This window comes from Dipodomys spectabilis, unplaced genomic scaffold, assembly GCF_019054845.1.
Source record: "Dipodomys spectabilis isolate Male_0828 unplaced genomic scaffold, ASM1905484v1 ptg000360l, whole genome shotgun sequence".
Classification (NCBI taxonomy): domain Eukaryota; kingdom Metazoa; phylum Chordata; class Mammalia; order Rodentia; family Heteromyidae; genus Dipodomys; species Dipodomys spectabilis.
Window position 1 is genome coordinate 3801062 of NW_024871037.1, and position 16474 is coordinate 3817535.

The 16474-nt window shown below is 48.0% G+C and overlaps 1 protein-coding gene across 1 annotated transcript in view; it reads left to right on the top strand.

Annotated features, from left to right (window-relative positions):
- The window catches only part of Col6a6 (collagen type VI alpha 6 chain), a 58661-nt gene that overhangs the window by 707 nt on the left and 41480 nt on the right, over nt 1-16474 (top strand). Inside the window, exons 2-7 of the mRNA XM_042666002.1 lie at nt 1372-1968; nt 3475-4095; nt 5315-5875; nt 7388-7945; nt 12150-12725; nt 15545-16114. Coding sequence (XP_042521936.1) covers nt 1372-1968; nt 3475-4095; nt 5315-5875; nt 7388-7945; nt 12150-12725; nt 15545-16114 — 3483 coding nt within the window. The remainder of the gene's footprint in view (nt 1-1371; nt 1969-3474; nt 4096-5314; nt 5876-7387; nt 7946-12149; nt 12726-15544; nt 16115-16474) is intronic.

Genomic DNA, 16474 nt, shown 5'->3' on the forward strand with positions numbered 1-16474 from the left:
AAAGGGGCTGGGAAGGTGGCTCAGTGGTAGAGTGCTTGCCTTGCATGCATGAAGCCCTGGGTTCGATTCTTCAGTATCACATACACAGAAAAGGCTAGAAGTGGTGCTGTGGCTCAGGTAGAGCGCTAGCCTTGAGCAAAAAAAGCTCAGGGACAGTGCCCAGACCCTGAGTTCAAGCCCCAGGACTGACAAAAGAAGCAAGCAAGCTGGCATTTTCTCTTCTGAGTCAACCCATTTTAGGTCTGCTGGCAGGTTACATAAAAGTTCCACGACTCTTAGGTTCAGGTCTCAAAAATTTGTAATGTCTCTGCTGCTTCTGTGCCAAAAGTCTATCTTGGCTACATGTTTACATTTTTGTATTAACATGAGCGGTTGACCTGTTTCTTGTAAAGAATATTCATTCTTGTGTACACTCTGAAACGTTTCTAGCTGTCCACCATCAACAGCTGTGGTTAGCAGTTTATATTCAGTGGAATTAAAGTCAGAACATGTGGTCTGTCCTTGCTCAGTTCTGCCTCTTCTAACCAATTTTCTCCCATGCTGCCTCCTTTGGGGCCAGCACCTCCTCCCAAATTGGCTTTTATGCTGACTTAAGGACTCTGGCCTTGGAAGCAAATTTATTATTTTCTAGTCCTGGGGCTTGAACTCAGGGCCTGGGCACTGTCTCTTGAGCTTCTTTTGCTCAAGGCTAGCATTCTACCACTTGAGCCACAGCTCCACTTCTGGCTTTTTGGTGGCTCATTGGAGGTAAGAGTCTCTCAATTTTTCCTGCCCTGGCCTGGCTTTGAACCACAGTCCTCAGATCTCAACCTCCCAAGTAGCTAGGATGACAGACATGAGGCTACCAGCACCTGCCAATCAGCTAAATCTTTGCAAAAATGATCAGTGTAATTTTGGGATCCATTTCAACTGAGAAGGTCTATGAAAGAAATAGCCCAAGACCGACATCTTTTCCCTAGAGGAAAAAGTATAGTTTTAAGCCATTATTTTCAGTCTATTTGGAAGTGGCTAAAAAAGAAAAAAGTAATTGAAAGAGAATTTTCTTCTTCTTTTTTTAATCATTGGCATGCTGGGTGCTGGTGGCTCAAGCCTGTCATCCTAGCTACTCAGAAGGCTGACGTCTGAGGATCATGGTTCAAAGCCAGCCCGGGCAAGGAAAGTCTGTGAGACTCTGATCTCCAAAAAAACACTCAGGAAACCTGAAGTAGCACTGTGGTTCAAGTGGTAGAGCATTTGCCTTGAGCTAGAGAGCTGAGGGACAGCGCCCAGGCCCAGAGTTCAAGCCCCACAACCGACCAAAAAAAAAAAAAAAAACCCAAAAAATCATTGACATGAAACATTTTTGTTTTATTTGTGTTCCCGGTGATACAGGCCCTGAGTATGCAGACGTGGTATTTCTGGTGGATAGCTCCGATCACCTGGGAATTAAATCCTTCCCTCTGGTGAAAACGTTCATCAACAAAATGATCACCAGTATCCCCATTGAACCCAACAAATACCGTGTGGCGTTGGCCCAGTACAGCAATACCCTGCACAGTGAGTTCCACCTGAACACCTTTCGGAGCAGAAATCCCATGCTCAACCACCTCAAGAAGAACGTTAGCTTCCTTGGTGGTTCCCTGAAGATAGGAAACGCCTTGCAGCAAGCGCACCAGACCTATTTCTCTGCGCCTGCCAATGGGAGAGATAAGAGGCAGTTTCCCCCCATTTTGGTGGTGCTGGCTTCGGCAGAGTCTGAGGATGATGTGGAAGAGCCTTCCAAGGCCCTACAGCGAGATGGGGTGAAAATCATCTCTGTGGGGCTGCAGAAAGCATCTGAGGAAAACCTGAAGCTCATGGCCACCCCGGGGTTCCACGTCCACCTCCGGACTGCCAGGGAGCTCAGTACCTTCTCCCAGAACATGACCAAGATCATCCAGGCTGCCATCAAGCATCAAGATGGAGCAGCTGATGACATCCATGTAGAAGGTAGGCCTTGGGACTGCATGCGTGAGAAAGCTAGGAAAATCTTCCTGATGCTGGTAATCCCGCCTGTCTTCCTAGCTATTCAGGAGGCTGAGATCTGAGGATCACAGTTCAAAGCCAGCCTAGGCAGGAAAAGTCTATGAGACTCTGATCTCCAGTGAACCAACAGAAAACCAGAAGTGGTGCTGTGGTTCAAGTGGTAGAGCACTCGCCTTGAGCTGAAGAGCTGAGGGACAGCACCCAGGCCAGAGTTCAAGCCCCACGACTGACAAAAAAAAAAAAAAAAAAAACCATACAAGAAAAACAAGCTAAGGTAATTTAGTAACTAAGGCAATTTATTATTATTATTGTTATTATTCAGAGGGGTTACCACTACATTAGTCAGGTAACGGGTATAGTTGTTAGCAGTAATTTAAATTTTAAAACAAACTCATATTAACCAACTTTATAGAAAGCGAGTAACATTTTCCTAAAATTAAAATGAAGACTTGGTGAGGAAAAAAGAATTATAACACCGTGACAGCAGAAAATTAAGTCTAAGGTCCTGTATGACTTCACGTGACTCATTTTCTTTTCTTTTTAAAAAAAATTAACCATTATGAAGTTTATTTCTGCATAGCTCAGATATAGCCATAGTTCAAACACAGTGATGCATTCTTTTTACAATAGTTATTACAGTTTCGTGAGTCAGGTAATGAGTACATTTCTTTTCTTTTTTTGGTCGTGGGTCTTGAACTCTGGGCCTGGGCGCTGTCCCTCAGCTCTTCAGCTCAAGGCGAGCGCTCTACCGCTTGAGCCACAGCGCCACTTCTGGTTTTCTAATGGTTTATTGGAGATAAGAGTCTCATGGACTTTCCTGCTTGGGCTGGCTTTGAACCGTGATCCTCAGATTTCAGCCCCCTGAATAGGATGACAGGTGTGAGCCACCGACGCCCGGCTTTCTGTTTCATTTTAAGATAGGGTCTTTTCTTTTTCCCAAATGAGTCTGGATTGCAGTCTTTCTACCTATGGCCTCCTTTCTAGCTGGGCTGACACAAGTTTTTTTTAATTTAAATTTTTGCCAGTCTTGGGGCTTGAACTCAGGGCCTGGGCGCTGTCCCTGAGCTTCTTTTACTCAAGGCTAGCACTGTACCACTCAAGCCACGGCGCCACTTCTGGCTTTTTCTGCGTATGTGGCACTGAAGAATCGAACCCAGGGCCTCATGCCTGCTAGTTGAGCACTCTACCACTGAGCCACCTCCCTGCCCTGAGCTGACAGAAGTCCGCACCCTACTCCTTGCTTGTTTGCTTATATGATCAAGTCCTGTTTACATTATTTTTTTTTTGGCTTGGGCTGACCTCCAAATGCAATCCTCCTTTTTCTCTGCCTCCCCCAGTAGCTGGGATTATAAGCTTGAGCTACGGTACCTGGATTCCTCTTTGTTTCCATATGCCCCTGAGTTTGGCTGGTGTTCAGTAGAGAGAGTGAGCCTGGCGTTAAACCTGTCCTGTTCATTCCTCTCCACGCAGTGTGCCAAGGTCCTTTGGTAGCCGACCTGGTTTTCCTGCTGGACATGTCCCTCAACGACAGCCAGGAGAATCTTGACTCCCTGAAAGCCTTCCTGGAGGAGAGCGTAGCTGCCCTGGACATAAAGGCAAGCTGCACGCGGGTTGGCCTGGTGGTTTACAGCAACGAGACCCAAGTCATCAGCCATCTGAGCGCAGGCCTGAATAAGTCAGAAGTTCTCCAGCACATAGAAGACCTGGTGCCGGAGCCGGGGCTGGCCTACACGGGGGCTGCCATCAGGAAAACCAGGAAGGAAGTGTTCAACCTCCAGAGGGGCAGCCGGAAGCAGCAGGGGGTCCCCCAGATCGCAGTGCTGGTGACCCACCGAGCGTCGGAGGACAATGTCACCAAGGCGGCCGCTAGCCTCCGCCGAGAGGGCGTCACCATCTTCGCCATGGGCGTGGCAGGGGCCAGCCAATCCCAGCTGGAGAAAGTGGCCTCCCACCCTGCGGGCCAGCACCTCTCCATGCTGAGTACTTTCTCCGACCTGGCAGCCCACAACCAGACGTTTCTGAAGAAGCTCCGGAAGCAGATCACCCACAGTGTGACCGTGCTGTCGGAAAGGACACAGTCCCTGAAGTCTGGTGAGGCCTGGGCAGGCCGCCAGGAGTTTGTAGCCTTCTTCCCTTCCTTCCTTCCTTCGTGGTCCTGGGAATATCAGTGGCTCCCGCCTGTCATCCTAGCTATTCAGGAGGCTGAGATCTGAGGATCACGGTTCAAAGCCAGCCCCCAGGGAAGGAAAGTCTGTGAGACTCTGATCTCCAGTGAACCACCAGAAAACCAGAAGTGGCGCTGTGGTTCAAGTGGTAGAGCACCTGCCTTGAGCTGAAGAGCTGAGGGACAGCGCCCAGGCCCAGAGTTCAAGTCCCATGACTGACCAAAATAAATAAATAAAAATGGGGCTGGTGGGAACAAACCGGGTGGACAGAAGGAGTTACTCCTTTTTAGCCTCAGGATTTAATCTGGTACTCCTGGCTGCTAGGATTATAGGCAAAAGTCACCAGTGCCCAGCTTTATATTGTGTGTGTGTATCTGTCTGTAAGCACTTCACCATGTGCTACATTCCCAGCTCTCTTTTCCTTCCTCTCCTTCCCTTATACCCAAATTCCAACATAGGGAATAAATGAAGTTTAGACAGAAGATAAACACTTGATTAAGTACCAGTCAAGTCTGCAGTTTAGAGAGGAGACAGGGTGATATATTTCATCTGGATGCTCTCTGCATGGGGATGTATGTTATATAAATATTTCTACGGAGGGGTATATACATTCATGTGCATGTATAAATTCTGCAGCAAATATTTATATCATGCTTCCTCTGGATATGTCTTAGATGGGGTCACCATAATTGGGTGCTGTCCCTGAGCGCATCAGCTCAAGGCGAGTGCTCTACCACTTGAGCCACAGCGCCACTTCCAGTTTTCTGAGTAGTTTCTTGGAGATCAGAGGCTCACGGACTTTCCTGCCTGGGCTGGCTTTGAACCGCGATCCTCAGATCTCAGCCTCCTGAGTAGCTAGGATGACAGGTGTGAGCCACCAGCACCCAGCATGAGTGAAGACAGTAAAGCTGGGCTCTTCCTGTTTACCCAGATTCATGACACGGCTCTAGATAAATGGTCTTGAAGGAATCAGAAGTGATTGTATTTGCTCCAATAAATGCTAAGATTCCCAGATTCCCCCCTCCATCCTACAACCCTCCAATTCTGGCCTAGCAGAGCAAGTAGCCTGTATTAAAACCCCTTTCTTGTTTTCTGTCCATTCTTCCCCTTTCTGAATTCCCTTTCCCCCTCTGGTCCTATTTCAGCTTGCGTGGACACCGAGGAAGCTGACATCTATCTACTGATCGATGGCTCGGGGGACATCCAGGCGGCAGACTTCCACGAGATGAAGTCCTTCCTGTCCGAGGTGGTAGGGATGTTCAACATTGCTCCCCACAAGGTACGAGTTGGGGCCGTTCAGTACGCGGACAGCTGGGACTTAGAATTTGAGATCGACAAGTACTCCAGCAAGCAGGACCTGGGGAAAGCCATCGAAAACATCCGTCAGATGGGGGGCCGAACCCACACAGGGGCGGCCCTGAACTTTACCCTGAAGCTGTTGCAGGAGGCCAAGAAGCAACGGGGAAACAAAGTGCCCTGTCACCTGGTGGTGCTCACCAACGGCATGTCGGAGGATAACGTCTTGGAGCCTGCACACAGACTGAGAAGTGAAAACATCCGGGTCTACGCCATTGGCGTTGGGGAAGCCAACCAAACCCAGCTGCAAGAAATGGCAGGCGAGGAGAAGAGGGTCTACTACGTGCACGACTTCGACGCCCTGAAGGACATTCGGAATCAAGTGGTACAGGAGATCTGTGCCGAGGAAGGTAGAAGAGGCACCCTGGATTTCAGTGCCCATGTGCATGCCGGTTAGGTTAGGCTTTGGTGCTGTTGGAAGAGCATCTGGCTCACACCTGTAATCCCAGCCACTCAAGAGGCTGAGATCAGAGGATCGCCATTCGAAGCCAACCCAGACAGTAAAGTCTGTTGAAACTCTTGTCTCCAGTCCACCAGCCGGAAGTTGCAATTGGGGCTGTGGCTCAAGTAGTAGAACACCAGCCTTAAATGAAAGAGCTAAGCAAGACTGAGGCTCTAATTGTTGCTTTTGTTGTTGTTGGTCATGGGGCTTGAACTCTGGGCCTGGGCGCTGTCCCTCAGCTCTTCAGCTCAAGGCAAGCGCTCTACCACTTGAGCCACAGCGCCACTTGTGGTTTTCTGGTGGTTCATTGGAAATGAATCTCATGGATTTTCCTGCCCGGGCTGGCTTTGAACCACGATCCTCAGATCTCAGCCTCCTGAGTAGCTAGGATGACAGACGTGAGCCACCGGTGCCTGGTGAGGCTCTAGTTTTAACCTCAACACCAGCATACAAACACATACATACTTACAGGAAGGAATTGCTTCAAATATCACTGTTTAGGTATTAATATCACTAGATATTAAAGCAGCATGACAAGAGGCTCTTAGTTGTATTCTAGAGAGCATAATTATAAAAGTCAACCCAGCTCCACATAGGAACAAATACTTATTGTGTGTGTGTGCGTTGGTCGGTCGGTCCTGGGGCTTGAACTCACACCTTGGGTGCTGTCCCTGAGCTTTGCTGCTTAGGACTAGCACTCTACCAAGTGAGCCATGCCTCTTACTAGTGTTTTAGTGGTTCATTGGAGAAGAGTCTCATGGACTTTCCTACTCAGGCTGGCTTCTAAGCAAGATCCTCAGAGCTCAGCCTCTTGGGGTAGTTAGTGGACAGGTGTGAGCCACCGATGCCCAGCTCTTTTATTGTCTTTTTTCTTTTTTTGTTGGTTGTGGGGCCTGAACTCTGGGCCTGGGCGCTGTCCCTCAGCATTTCAGCTCAAGGCGAGCACTCTACTACTTGAGCCACAGCATCATTTCCAGCTTTTTCTGTTTATGTGGTGCTGAGGAATGGAACCCAGGGCCTCTTGAATGCAAAGCATTCAAGCTACCTTCCCAGCCCTTCTCTTTCTTTCTGGTTGGTTGTGGGGCTTGAATTGAGGGCCTGGGTGCTGTCCCTAAACTTTTTTGCTAAAGGCCAGCACTCTACCTCTTTGAACCAGTTTTCTGGTCATTTATTGAAGATAAGAGTCTCACAGACTTTCCTGCCCGGGCTGGCTTTCAACCATGATCCTCAGATCTCAGCCTCCTGAGCAGCTAGGATGACAGGCGTGAGCCACTAGCACCTGGCTTATTTGCCTTTCTTTGTTTTTTTTTTTTAACTTACCTACTAGGTATCACTGCTGAGCACGTTCTTCAAAATAGAATTCTTAGTGACTCAGATTTTTGAATAGACTTGATTAACACCCCGATGTCTTCCCTCACAGCCTGTAAGGACATGAAAGCTGACATCATGTTTCTGGTGGACAGTTCTGGCAGCATTGGTCCTGAAAACTTCAGCAAAATGAAAATCTTCATGAAGAATCTAGTGAGCAGATCTCAGATCGGGGCGGACAGGGTTCAGGTTGGTGTGGTCCAGTTCAGTGACGTCAACAGGGAAGAGTTTCAGCTGGGCACGTTCGCCACCCAAAGCGACATCTCCAACGCCATAGACCAGATGGCTCACATCGGAGAAACTACCTTGACCGGAAGTGCCCTGACCTTCGTGTCCCAGTACTTCAGCCCCACCAAGGGGGCTCGGCCCGGAGTCAGGAAGTTTCTTCTCCTCATCACAGACGGCGAAGCTCAGGACGCGGTGAAGGAGCCGGCCGAAGCGCTGCGACAAGATGGCGTCATTATCTACTCTGTGGGAGTCTTCGGCTCCAATGTCACCCAACTGGAGGAGATCAGTGGGAGGCCCGAGATGGTTTTTTATGTGGAGAACTTTGATATTCTGCAACACATCGAAGATGACCTTGTTCTGGGCATATGCAGTCCCCAGGAAGGTGAGCCTGGGCCTAGTCACATCTTGAACTTTCTCTCCAAAGATTATGTCTGGAAGTGGGGTGGGTGGTTGAGGGGAGTACTGGGAGTTGAACTCAGGACTTCATGCTTAATAAGCAGCTACTCTCCCATTTTACCTCTTCTTCCAGCTCTACCCGTTTTTTGTTGTTGTTGTGGGTCAAGGGGCTTGAACTCTGGGCCTAGGCGCTGTCCCTAAGCTCTTCAGTTCAAGGCAAGTGCTCTACCACTTGAAACACAACGTCACTTTCCGTTTTCTGGTGGTTCACTGGAGATCAGAGTCTCACTGATTTTCCTGCCTGGACTGGCTTTCAACCATGATCCTCAGATCTCAGCCTCCTGCGTAGCTAAGATGACAGGCTTGAGCCACCAATAGTTGACTTTTTTTTTTTTTTGCCAGTCCTGGGGCTTGAACTCAGGGCCTGGGCACTGTCCCCGAGCTGCACTCTACCATTTGAGCCACTTTCCCAGCCCCCACCTTCTTTTTTTATTTATTTTATTTATTTATTTATTTATTTTTGGGTTCGTTTGTAGGGCCTGAACACTAGGGCCTGGGCGCTGTCCCTCAGCTCTTCAGCTCAAGGCTAGAGCTCTACCACTTGAGCCACAGCCCCACTTCCAGCTTTTTTCTTTTTGCTTATGTGGTGCTGAGGAATCGAACCCAGGGCCTCATGCATGCAAGGCAAGCGCTCTACCACTGAGCCACCTTCCCAGCCCCCACTTTCTTTTTTTAGAGGAAGAAATAGTTTTAAAATAAAACAATCATTTAAGTCACATACATCATGATAAGAAGCAGGACTTTTATAAAAAAAAAAAAAGATAACTTGTTTTGTTTTATTTTGTTTGCCAGTCCTGGGGCTTGAACTCAGGGCCTGGGCACTGTCCCTGAGCTTTTTTTGCTCGAGGCTAGCACTCTACCACTTGAGCCACAGCCCCACTTCCGGCTTTTTCTATGTATGTGGTACTGAGGACTCAAACTCAGGTCTTCATGCATGCTAGGCAAGCACTCTACCACTGAGCCACCTTCCCAGCCCCTATAAAAGATAACATTTTAACTAGCAAGCAACATCATGTGCACATATGCAGAACTGAAAAGATGCATGTATTTAAAGTCAATATTAATTGTGTAGTATGGATCAATTATGACTCAGAGGAAGCATATTTGCTGGGTTTATTTTTTTTTTTTGGTCAGTCGTGGGGCTTGAACCCTGGGTCTGAGCACTGTCTCTCAGCTCTTCAGCTCAAGGCGAGCGCTCTACCACTTGAGCCACAGCACCACTTCTGGCTTTTTCTGGTTATGTGGTGCTGAGAAATTGAACCCAGGGCCTCATGCATGCGAGGCAAGCGCTCTACCACTGAGCCACCTTCCCAGCCCCTTGCTGGGTTTATTCAAGGCTTTTCCACTAAACACAGGCAGTCCTGATAGTTCATTGCTCGGCATACACCAGGCCATTTGCTCTTAACCGTTAGTCTCTGGAGATGCCAGTGCTATGTGTAGCTCCCCTCCTCCGAAAACTCCAACTCCCACCGCAGTACACCAAGATCTGGAAAGAACACAGTGACTTTATGATATTCTTCTGAGTAACTGGAACAGAACAGGAGGTTACTGAAATTTGGAAATGAGAAGAATCAAGTATTCACTGATTTATTGAGGCTTTTATGCTAGAAACAAAGAAGGAATTGCACACAGATTCCTTCAAAGGTAAATGAGGTTGTGACTCTTCCTTTGATCCTACAAGAGGCTTAGAAATGGTTGAATGTAGCTGGGCGTGGTGGCTCACGCCTGTCATCCTAACTACTCAGGAGGCTGAGATCTGAGGATCACAGTTCAAAGCCAGCTTGGGCAGGAAAGCCTGTGAAACTCTTATCTCCATTAAACCACTCAGAAAACCAGAAGTGGTGCTGTGGCTCAAGTGGTAGAGCACTGGCCTTGAGCTGAAGAGCTGAGGGACAGCGCCCAGGCCCAGAGTTCAGGCCCTATCACCAATCAAAAAAAAAAAGAAAAAACAACAACAACCCACCAAGAGAACCCAGTGCTGAATATGAGCCTAATAACAGAGGCCCTCTGCAAAATTTCTAGAAAGAGATGGAACTTACTGGAGTTCTAAGGGAGGAAAACTTCTTTCAAGTCACAGTTCCATTAACTCCCACTAAAACATTTGATAAGACCTGGTCTGTGTTTCGTAGGAAAAAAAGGAAAAAGAAAGGAGTCTTCTTGGCTTTTTATTCCCTGGTAATTCCATCCGTAATAAATACACACTCTCGGCCACTTGGCAACCTTCAAGCAGTCTTAGCCCCAAGTCTCCTATGGGATGGCAGCTGGCTTCACAGCTCACCAAAGGGCCACGAGAGATCTGGGATCTTTTGGTGAGATCAGCTTTTCTGAAGAATGAGGTCTTAAGGCTTTGTCCACATGGCTTTGTGGACAGTGGTAAGGATCTTTGGTTTTCTCATGTTCAACAGCTTACCACGTGGCTTCCTTGTGACTTCTTAGGAAAGAAGCAAATGTAGGAGGCCTGTGTGTATGTGGTGTGGGGGGAAATACTTTCTGACAGTTCTGTTTCTCAGGAACGGTTGACATCATGTTTGGATCCTAGGTCTGGATCAAGATGGCGCCATATAAGGACGGGATGATTAACCGTCTTTCAATCCCTCTTCTCCAACTTGGCATGGCTGAATTCCTTTCTGTGGGCCACCGTGTCCTTCCTGCTTTGCTTTTCCCTGGCATTGACCTCCACTTTCAAACACTGAGGAAGACGGGGGGGGGGGGGGGGGGGCTAGGACCACTCAGTGAGGCCGAATGAGAAATGAGTTCATTTGTATGATGAGGTCCAATCATACAAAGCGATCTTTTAAGAAAGTCAAAAAGGGAGAAATTAGAATCTTCCAACTGAGCTACGCGAGAACCATAAAAAAAAAAAGAGCATGGCCAAATTCATTTTTATTTGGTCATTTCCCCCAAGGTTTAGTTTGAGAGTGAAGTCTCAAGATCCCTAGGTCTTAAAAAAAAAGACAATATTTAAATAAATGAAAACACATGTTGAAAGAACCCGTTATAGGAGAAAAATGACACGGAACTGTGATTTTCCTTTTAGCCTCAAAGATTTAGGAATCCTTCTTGCCTTCCCTCCCTTCTTTTGCTCTCTCCCTCCCCTCCTCCCTCCCCTCCTTCCTTCCCTCCTTTCTCCTTTCTCCTTCCCTCCCCCTTCCTTCCTTCCCTTCCTCTACTTCCTTCCTTCCTTCCTCTCTTCCTTCTTCCCTCCCTCCCCCCTTCTCCTCCCTCCCTCCCTCCCTCCCTCCCCCCTCCCTCCCCCCTCCCTCCCCCCTCCCTCCCCCCTCCCTTCCTCCCTCCCTTCCTCCCTCCCTTTTTTCCTCCCTCCCTCCCCTCCTCTACTCCTTCCCTCCTTTCCCCTTTCTGTCCTTCCTTCTTTCCTTCCTCCCTTCCTCCCTCTCTCCCTCCCTCCTTTCCCCTATCCTTCCCCCCTTCCTCCCCCCTCCCCCCTCCCTCCCCCCTCCCCCCTCCCCCCTCCCTCCCCCCTCCTCCCTCCCTCCCTCCCTCCCTTCTTCCCTTCCCTCTCCTCATTTCCTTCTCCTATCCCTACCTTCCTTCTTTACTCCATGTCTTCCTCTCTTTCCCTCCGCTCCTTCCCTTTCCCTCCCCTTTCCTTCTTTCTGTGCCCTGGCACTGTCCCCTAACTTTTTATTTATTTATGTTGCCAGTCCTGGGGCCTGGGCACTGTCCCTGAGTTTCTTTTACTCAAGGCTAGCACTCTACCACTTGAGCCACAGCGCCACTTCTGGCTTTTGCTGTGTATGTGGTACAGGGGAATCAAACGCAGGGTTTCATGCGTGCTAGGCGAGCACTTTACCACTGAGCCACCTTCCCAGTGGCTCCCCGCCTCCAGCTTTTTCATTCAGGGCTGGTGCTCTACCACTTGAGCCATACCTCCACTTTGGGATTTTTGCTAGTTCATTGGAGCTAAGAGTCTCAAGGACTTTCCTGCCTAGGCTCACTTCAAACCTTGCTCCTCAGATCTCAACCACTTGAGTAGCTGGGATGTCAAGTGTGAGCCACCGGTGCCTGGCACCACCAGAAATGTAAGAACAAAGTCGAAGGCATTTCCCATGCTACCCAGAGCTGGTGTCAGCTGATTCCCCCCCCCACCCCCACCTCCCCTTCTCTTCCAGAATGCAAGCGGATTGAAGTTTTAGACGTGGTGTTCGTGATCGACAGCTCGGGCAGCATTGACCATGACGAATATAGCATCATGAAAGATTTTATGATCGGCTTGGTAAAGAAGGCCGACGTGGGCAAGAACCAAGTCCGGTTTGGCGCTCTGAAATACGCCGACGACCCCGAAGTGCTCTTTTACCTGAATGCCCTGGACACGAAAGCAGAGGTGATTTCCACCATCCAGCACGATCAACCTATGGGAGGCAACACGTACACCGCCAAAGCGCTGGCTTTCTCCGATCACATGTTCACCGAGGCCCGGGGCAGCCGTTTGCACCAGGGAGTCCCCCAAATCCTCATGGTGATCACCGACGGGGAATCCCACGACGCCGAGAAACTCAACGCCACGGCGAAGGGCCTGCGGGATAAAGGCATCGTGGTGCTGGCCGTGGGCATCGCGGGCGCCAATCCCGTGGAGCTGTTGGCCATGGCCGGGTCACAGGACAGGTACTACTTCGTGGAGACTTTCGGAGGCCTCCAGGGCATCTTTTCGGACGTGTCTGCCAGCGTGTGCAACTCTTCTAAAGTAGGTAAGGCTCGTCAGGAAGCCACCCCAACACCTTCTCCAGAGAGAAAATAAGGGCCAGGATGGGTTTGAAAACTTAGCACGGGACCAAGTAGCAAGCATTAGAAAGAGCTCCAGGATGGATGGATAGATCACCTATATCTGTCTGCCTCCCTTCCCCTCTCCTCCCCTTCCCTCTCCCTCCCTCCCTCCCCTTCCTTCCCTCCCTCTCTCTTTTTATTTCTTTTTTTTAAACTCAGGGCCTAATACTCTTGCTTGTTTTTTTTTTTTTCTTTTATTGTGTTGAGCCTGAGCATTGTCCCTGAGCCTTTCTGCTCAAGGTGAGTTAGTGTACTTGATCCACAACCCCACTTCCAGACTTTTCTTTCTTTTCTTTTTTTTTTTTTTTTGCTGGTTAATTGGAGATAAGAGGCTCAAGGTCTTTCCCTAACCAGGCTGACTTGAATCCACCCTGCTCAGATCTCAGCCTCCTTGAGTAGCTAGGATGACAGGTGTGAGCCATTGGTGCCTGGCTGAACATATTTTTTCATTAGATGAGTTGCTATTCGTCCAGCAGTGCCAACATCTGGGTACAGTTCCTTTGCAAAATCATTTGGCTTCTCTAGTTTTCTTTTTTCTTTTCTTTTTTTTTTGTTGGTAAGTCGTGGGGCTTGAACTCTGGGCCTGGGCGCTGTCCCTCAGCTCTTCAACTCAAGGCAAGCACTCTACCACTTTGAGCCACAGAACCATTTCTAGTTTTCTGGTAGTTCATTGAAGATCAGAATCTCATGGATTTTCCTGCCCAGGCTGGCTTCGAACCATGATCCTCAGATCTCAGCCTCCTGAGTAGCTAGGATGACAGGCGTGAGCCACCAGTACCCCGGCTGCTTGTCTAGTTTTCATACGCCTTGTCTCCTGGAAATGTTGGGTTTTTTTTCTTTTGACCAAACTAACAAAATCTCTCTGGATCTTACTAAAAACAACAATTTTTTTTTTTCACCTCTTGGTGATGAATGGCTAAAATTTGATCTATTCCTCTCAAGTGTCCTTGGAAAGTTGACATCTATTTTTGTGTTTCTAATTGGAAGTTCTCCTTGAAGCAGGAAAACAGTACTTACTTGTGGTTCATTGGAGATACGAGTCTCACAGACTTTCCTGCCTAGGTCTAGCTTTGAACTGAGATCCTCAGATCTCAGCCTCCTGAGTAGCTAGGATGACAGGCGTGAGCCACCGGCGCCCAGCTCATATTCTTTTTATATTTTCTATGTTAATACAGGGAAGGCATCGTACTATATTGTGTTGTGTACTCAAGAATATTTTCTCTAAAATAGGTAGTTTTGTTTTGTTTTGGTCTCCATGCACCACAAAGAGAGCTGATGTAAGATGAAGCCAAATAGATACGCATCAGAAATCATGCTTTTACACTCTCCCCTCACTTCTTCCTTCAAAATCGAGAAAAAAATTTATTGCTCAACTAACCAAAGAGGCTAAGTCAATAATACACACCATCTGTTTCTATTTGAATCCCTACATGGATAAATGTCATTATTAATTATTATTAATTATTATTATATGCTATGTTACTACTAATCGTAGGCTTTCCAGAAACTTTAGACTAAAGATAAGAAGTTTTTGTGTGTGTGTCATTCCATAACTAGTTCTCTGACTTTGCAGAAATGAAAATAGTGTAATACCAAAGTGGACAGGCCAAGAAAAATAGAAAAGGCCACGTGAGTGGTTTATCTCTTGTTGCCTTTTTAAAAGAATTCTTTGGACTTATTTCCTATCCAATTAAGTGTTTCACATGCTAGCATAAGATAAGACACTGCTTTGAGAAACATGATTTATTATGTATGAATTTGTTTATTTTTGTCGGTTGTGGGGCTTGAACTCTGGACCTCGGCGCTGTCCCTGAGCTCTTCAGCCCAAGGCAAGCGCTCTACCACTTGAACCACAGCACCGCTTCTGGCTTTTTCTGTGTATGTGCTGCTGAGGAATCGAACTCAGAGCCTCATGCATGTGAGGCAAGCACTCTACCACTAGCCACCTTCCCAGCCCCTATCATTTATTTTTAAATTAAAATATTATCTGGTGGCTAGTGGCTCATGCCTACAATGGTAGCTACTCAGGAGGCTGAGATCTGAGGATCACAGTTCTAAAGCTAGTCTGGGCAGAAAAATCCATGAGACTCTTTATCTCCAATTAACCACCAGAAAACTGGAAGTGGGATTGTGGTTCAAAATGGTAGAGCACTACCTTTGAGTACAAAAGCTCAGGGACAGTGCCCAGGTCCTGAGTTCAAGCCCCACTATCGACCATAAAGAAAAAAGAAACTTATCAGCATTAATTAGTTGAACAAAGGGGGAGTATTCACATTACCATACATGAGAACAATAGATTTCTAGCAACACCGTCCATTCAAATTACTGTCCAATATTCTTTCCTCCTTTAATTTTTTGTGTGCTAGTACTAGGCCTTGAACTCAGGGCCTAAGTGCTAAGTGCTATCTCTCAGCTTTTGCATTCAAGGCTGGTACCACTTGAGCTATATTTCCATTTCTGGGTTTTTGTCAGTTAATTGCAGAGAAGAGACCCATGGGCTTTCCTGCCCAGGTAGCTTCAAACTACGATCCTCAGATCTCAGCCTCCTGAGTCACTAGGAGCACAGGCGTGAGCCACCGGTGCCCGACATTGTTCTTTTCATATGTGCAAATAAACCGAGACCATCCTCATCCTCATTTTACCCTCTTCATCGAAATCATTTCTATGTAGATGCAAATACTCCTGAGGGGTGAAAGAAATCACAGCTCCTGCTGCTAATTGGCTCTCTTCCTTCCTTTTCTAGACTGTGATATTGACAAGGTAGACTTGGTGTTCCTCATGGATGGATCCAACAGCATCCACCCAGAGGACTTCAAGAAGATGAAGGCGTTCCTCACGTCGGTCGTTGATGACTTTGACGTTGGTCTCAACAGGGTGCAGATAGGCGTGGCCCAGTTTAGCCACACATACCGCCCTGAGTTTCCCCTGGGCACCTTCACGGGCAGAAAGAAGATCGGGCTGGAGATCGAGAAGATCCAGCAGATTTTCGGGTACACTCACATTGGGGCTGCGCTCCGGCAGGTGGCTCGTTACTTCCAGCCAGACACGGGGAGTCGGATCCAGGAAGGTACTGCGCAGGTGCTGCTGGTCCTCACCGATGGCCAGTCCCAAGACGACGTGGCCCCGGCCGCCCTGGAGCTGAGACACCAGGGTATCACCATCTACTCCGTAGGCATCGGGGACGTGGACCACCAGCAGCTCTTGCAGATCACCGGCTCTGCCGACCGGAAGCTGACAGTTCATAATTTCGATGAACTCAGAAAGGTGAAGAAGAGGATCGTTCGCAACATTTGCACATCGGGGGGTGAGAGCAGTAAGTATTTCATAAAGGTTCCATATATATCTATATATATGTACATATGTAAAATGTCCCTTCTGTCTTCCCGGACATTTTCCTCCCCTCCAGAGCTTTTCCTAAAGTTGCTGGGAGAATTTCGATTGGTTGGCTCCGATTGGAATGGGAGCTTTTTCCACAGTTGTGTGTGTGTGTGAGAGAGAGAGAGAGAGAGAGACAGACAGACAGACAGACAGACAGAGGCAGAGAGACTGTGTGTGAGTGACTTGTGGATATTTTGTGTCGTTTTCTCTTTATTGGGGGAACGTGAGCCCGCCCTTGTGTAGGAATGCTTCCATTTGGAAAGGTGTAAGACAAAGACAGACAATTGCTTACGAT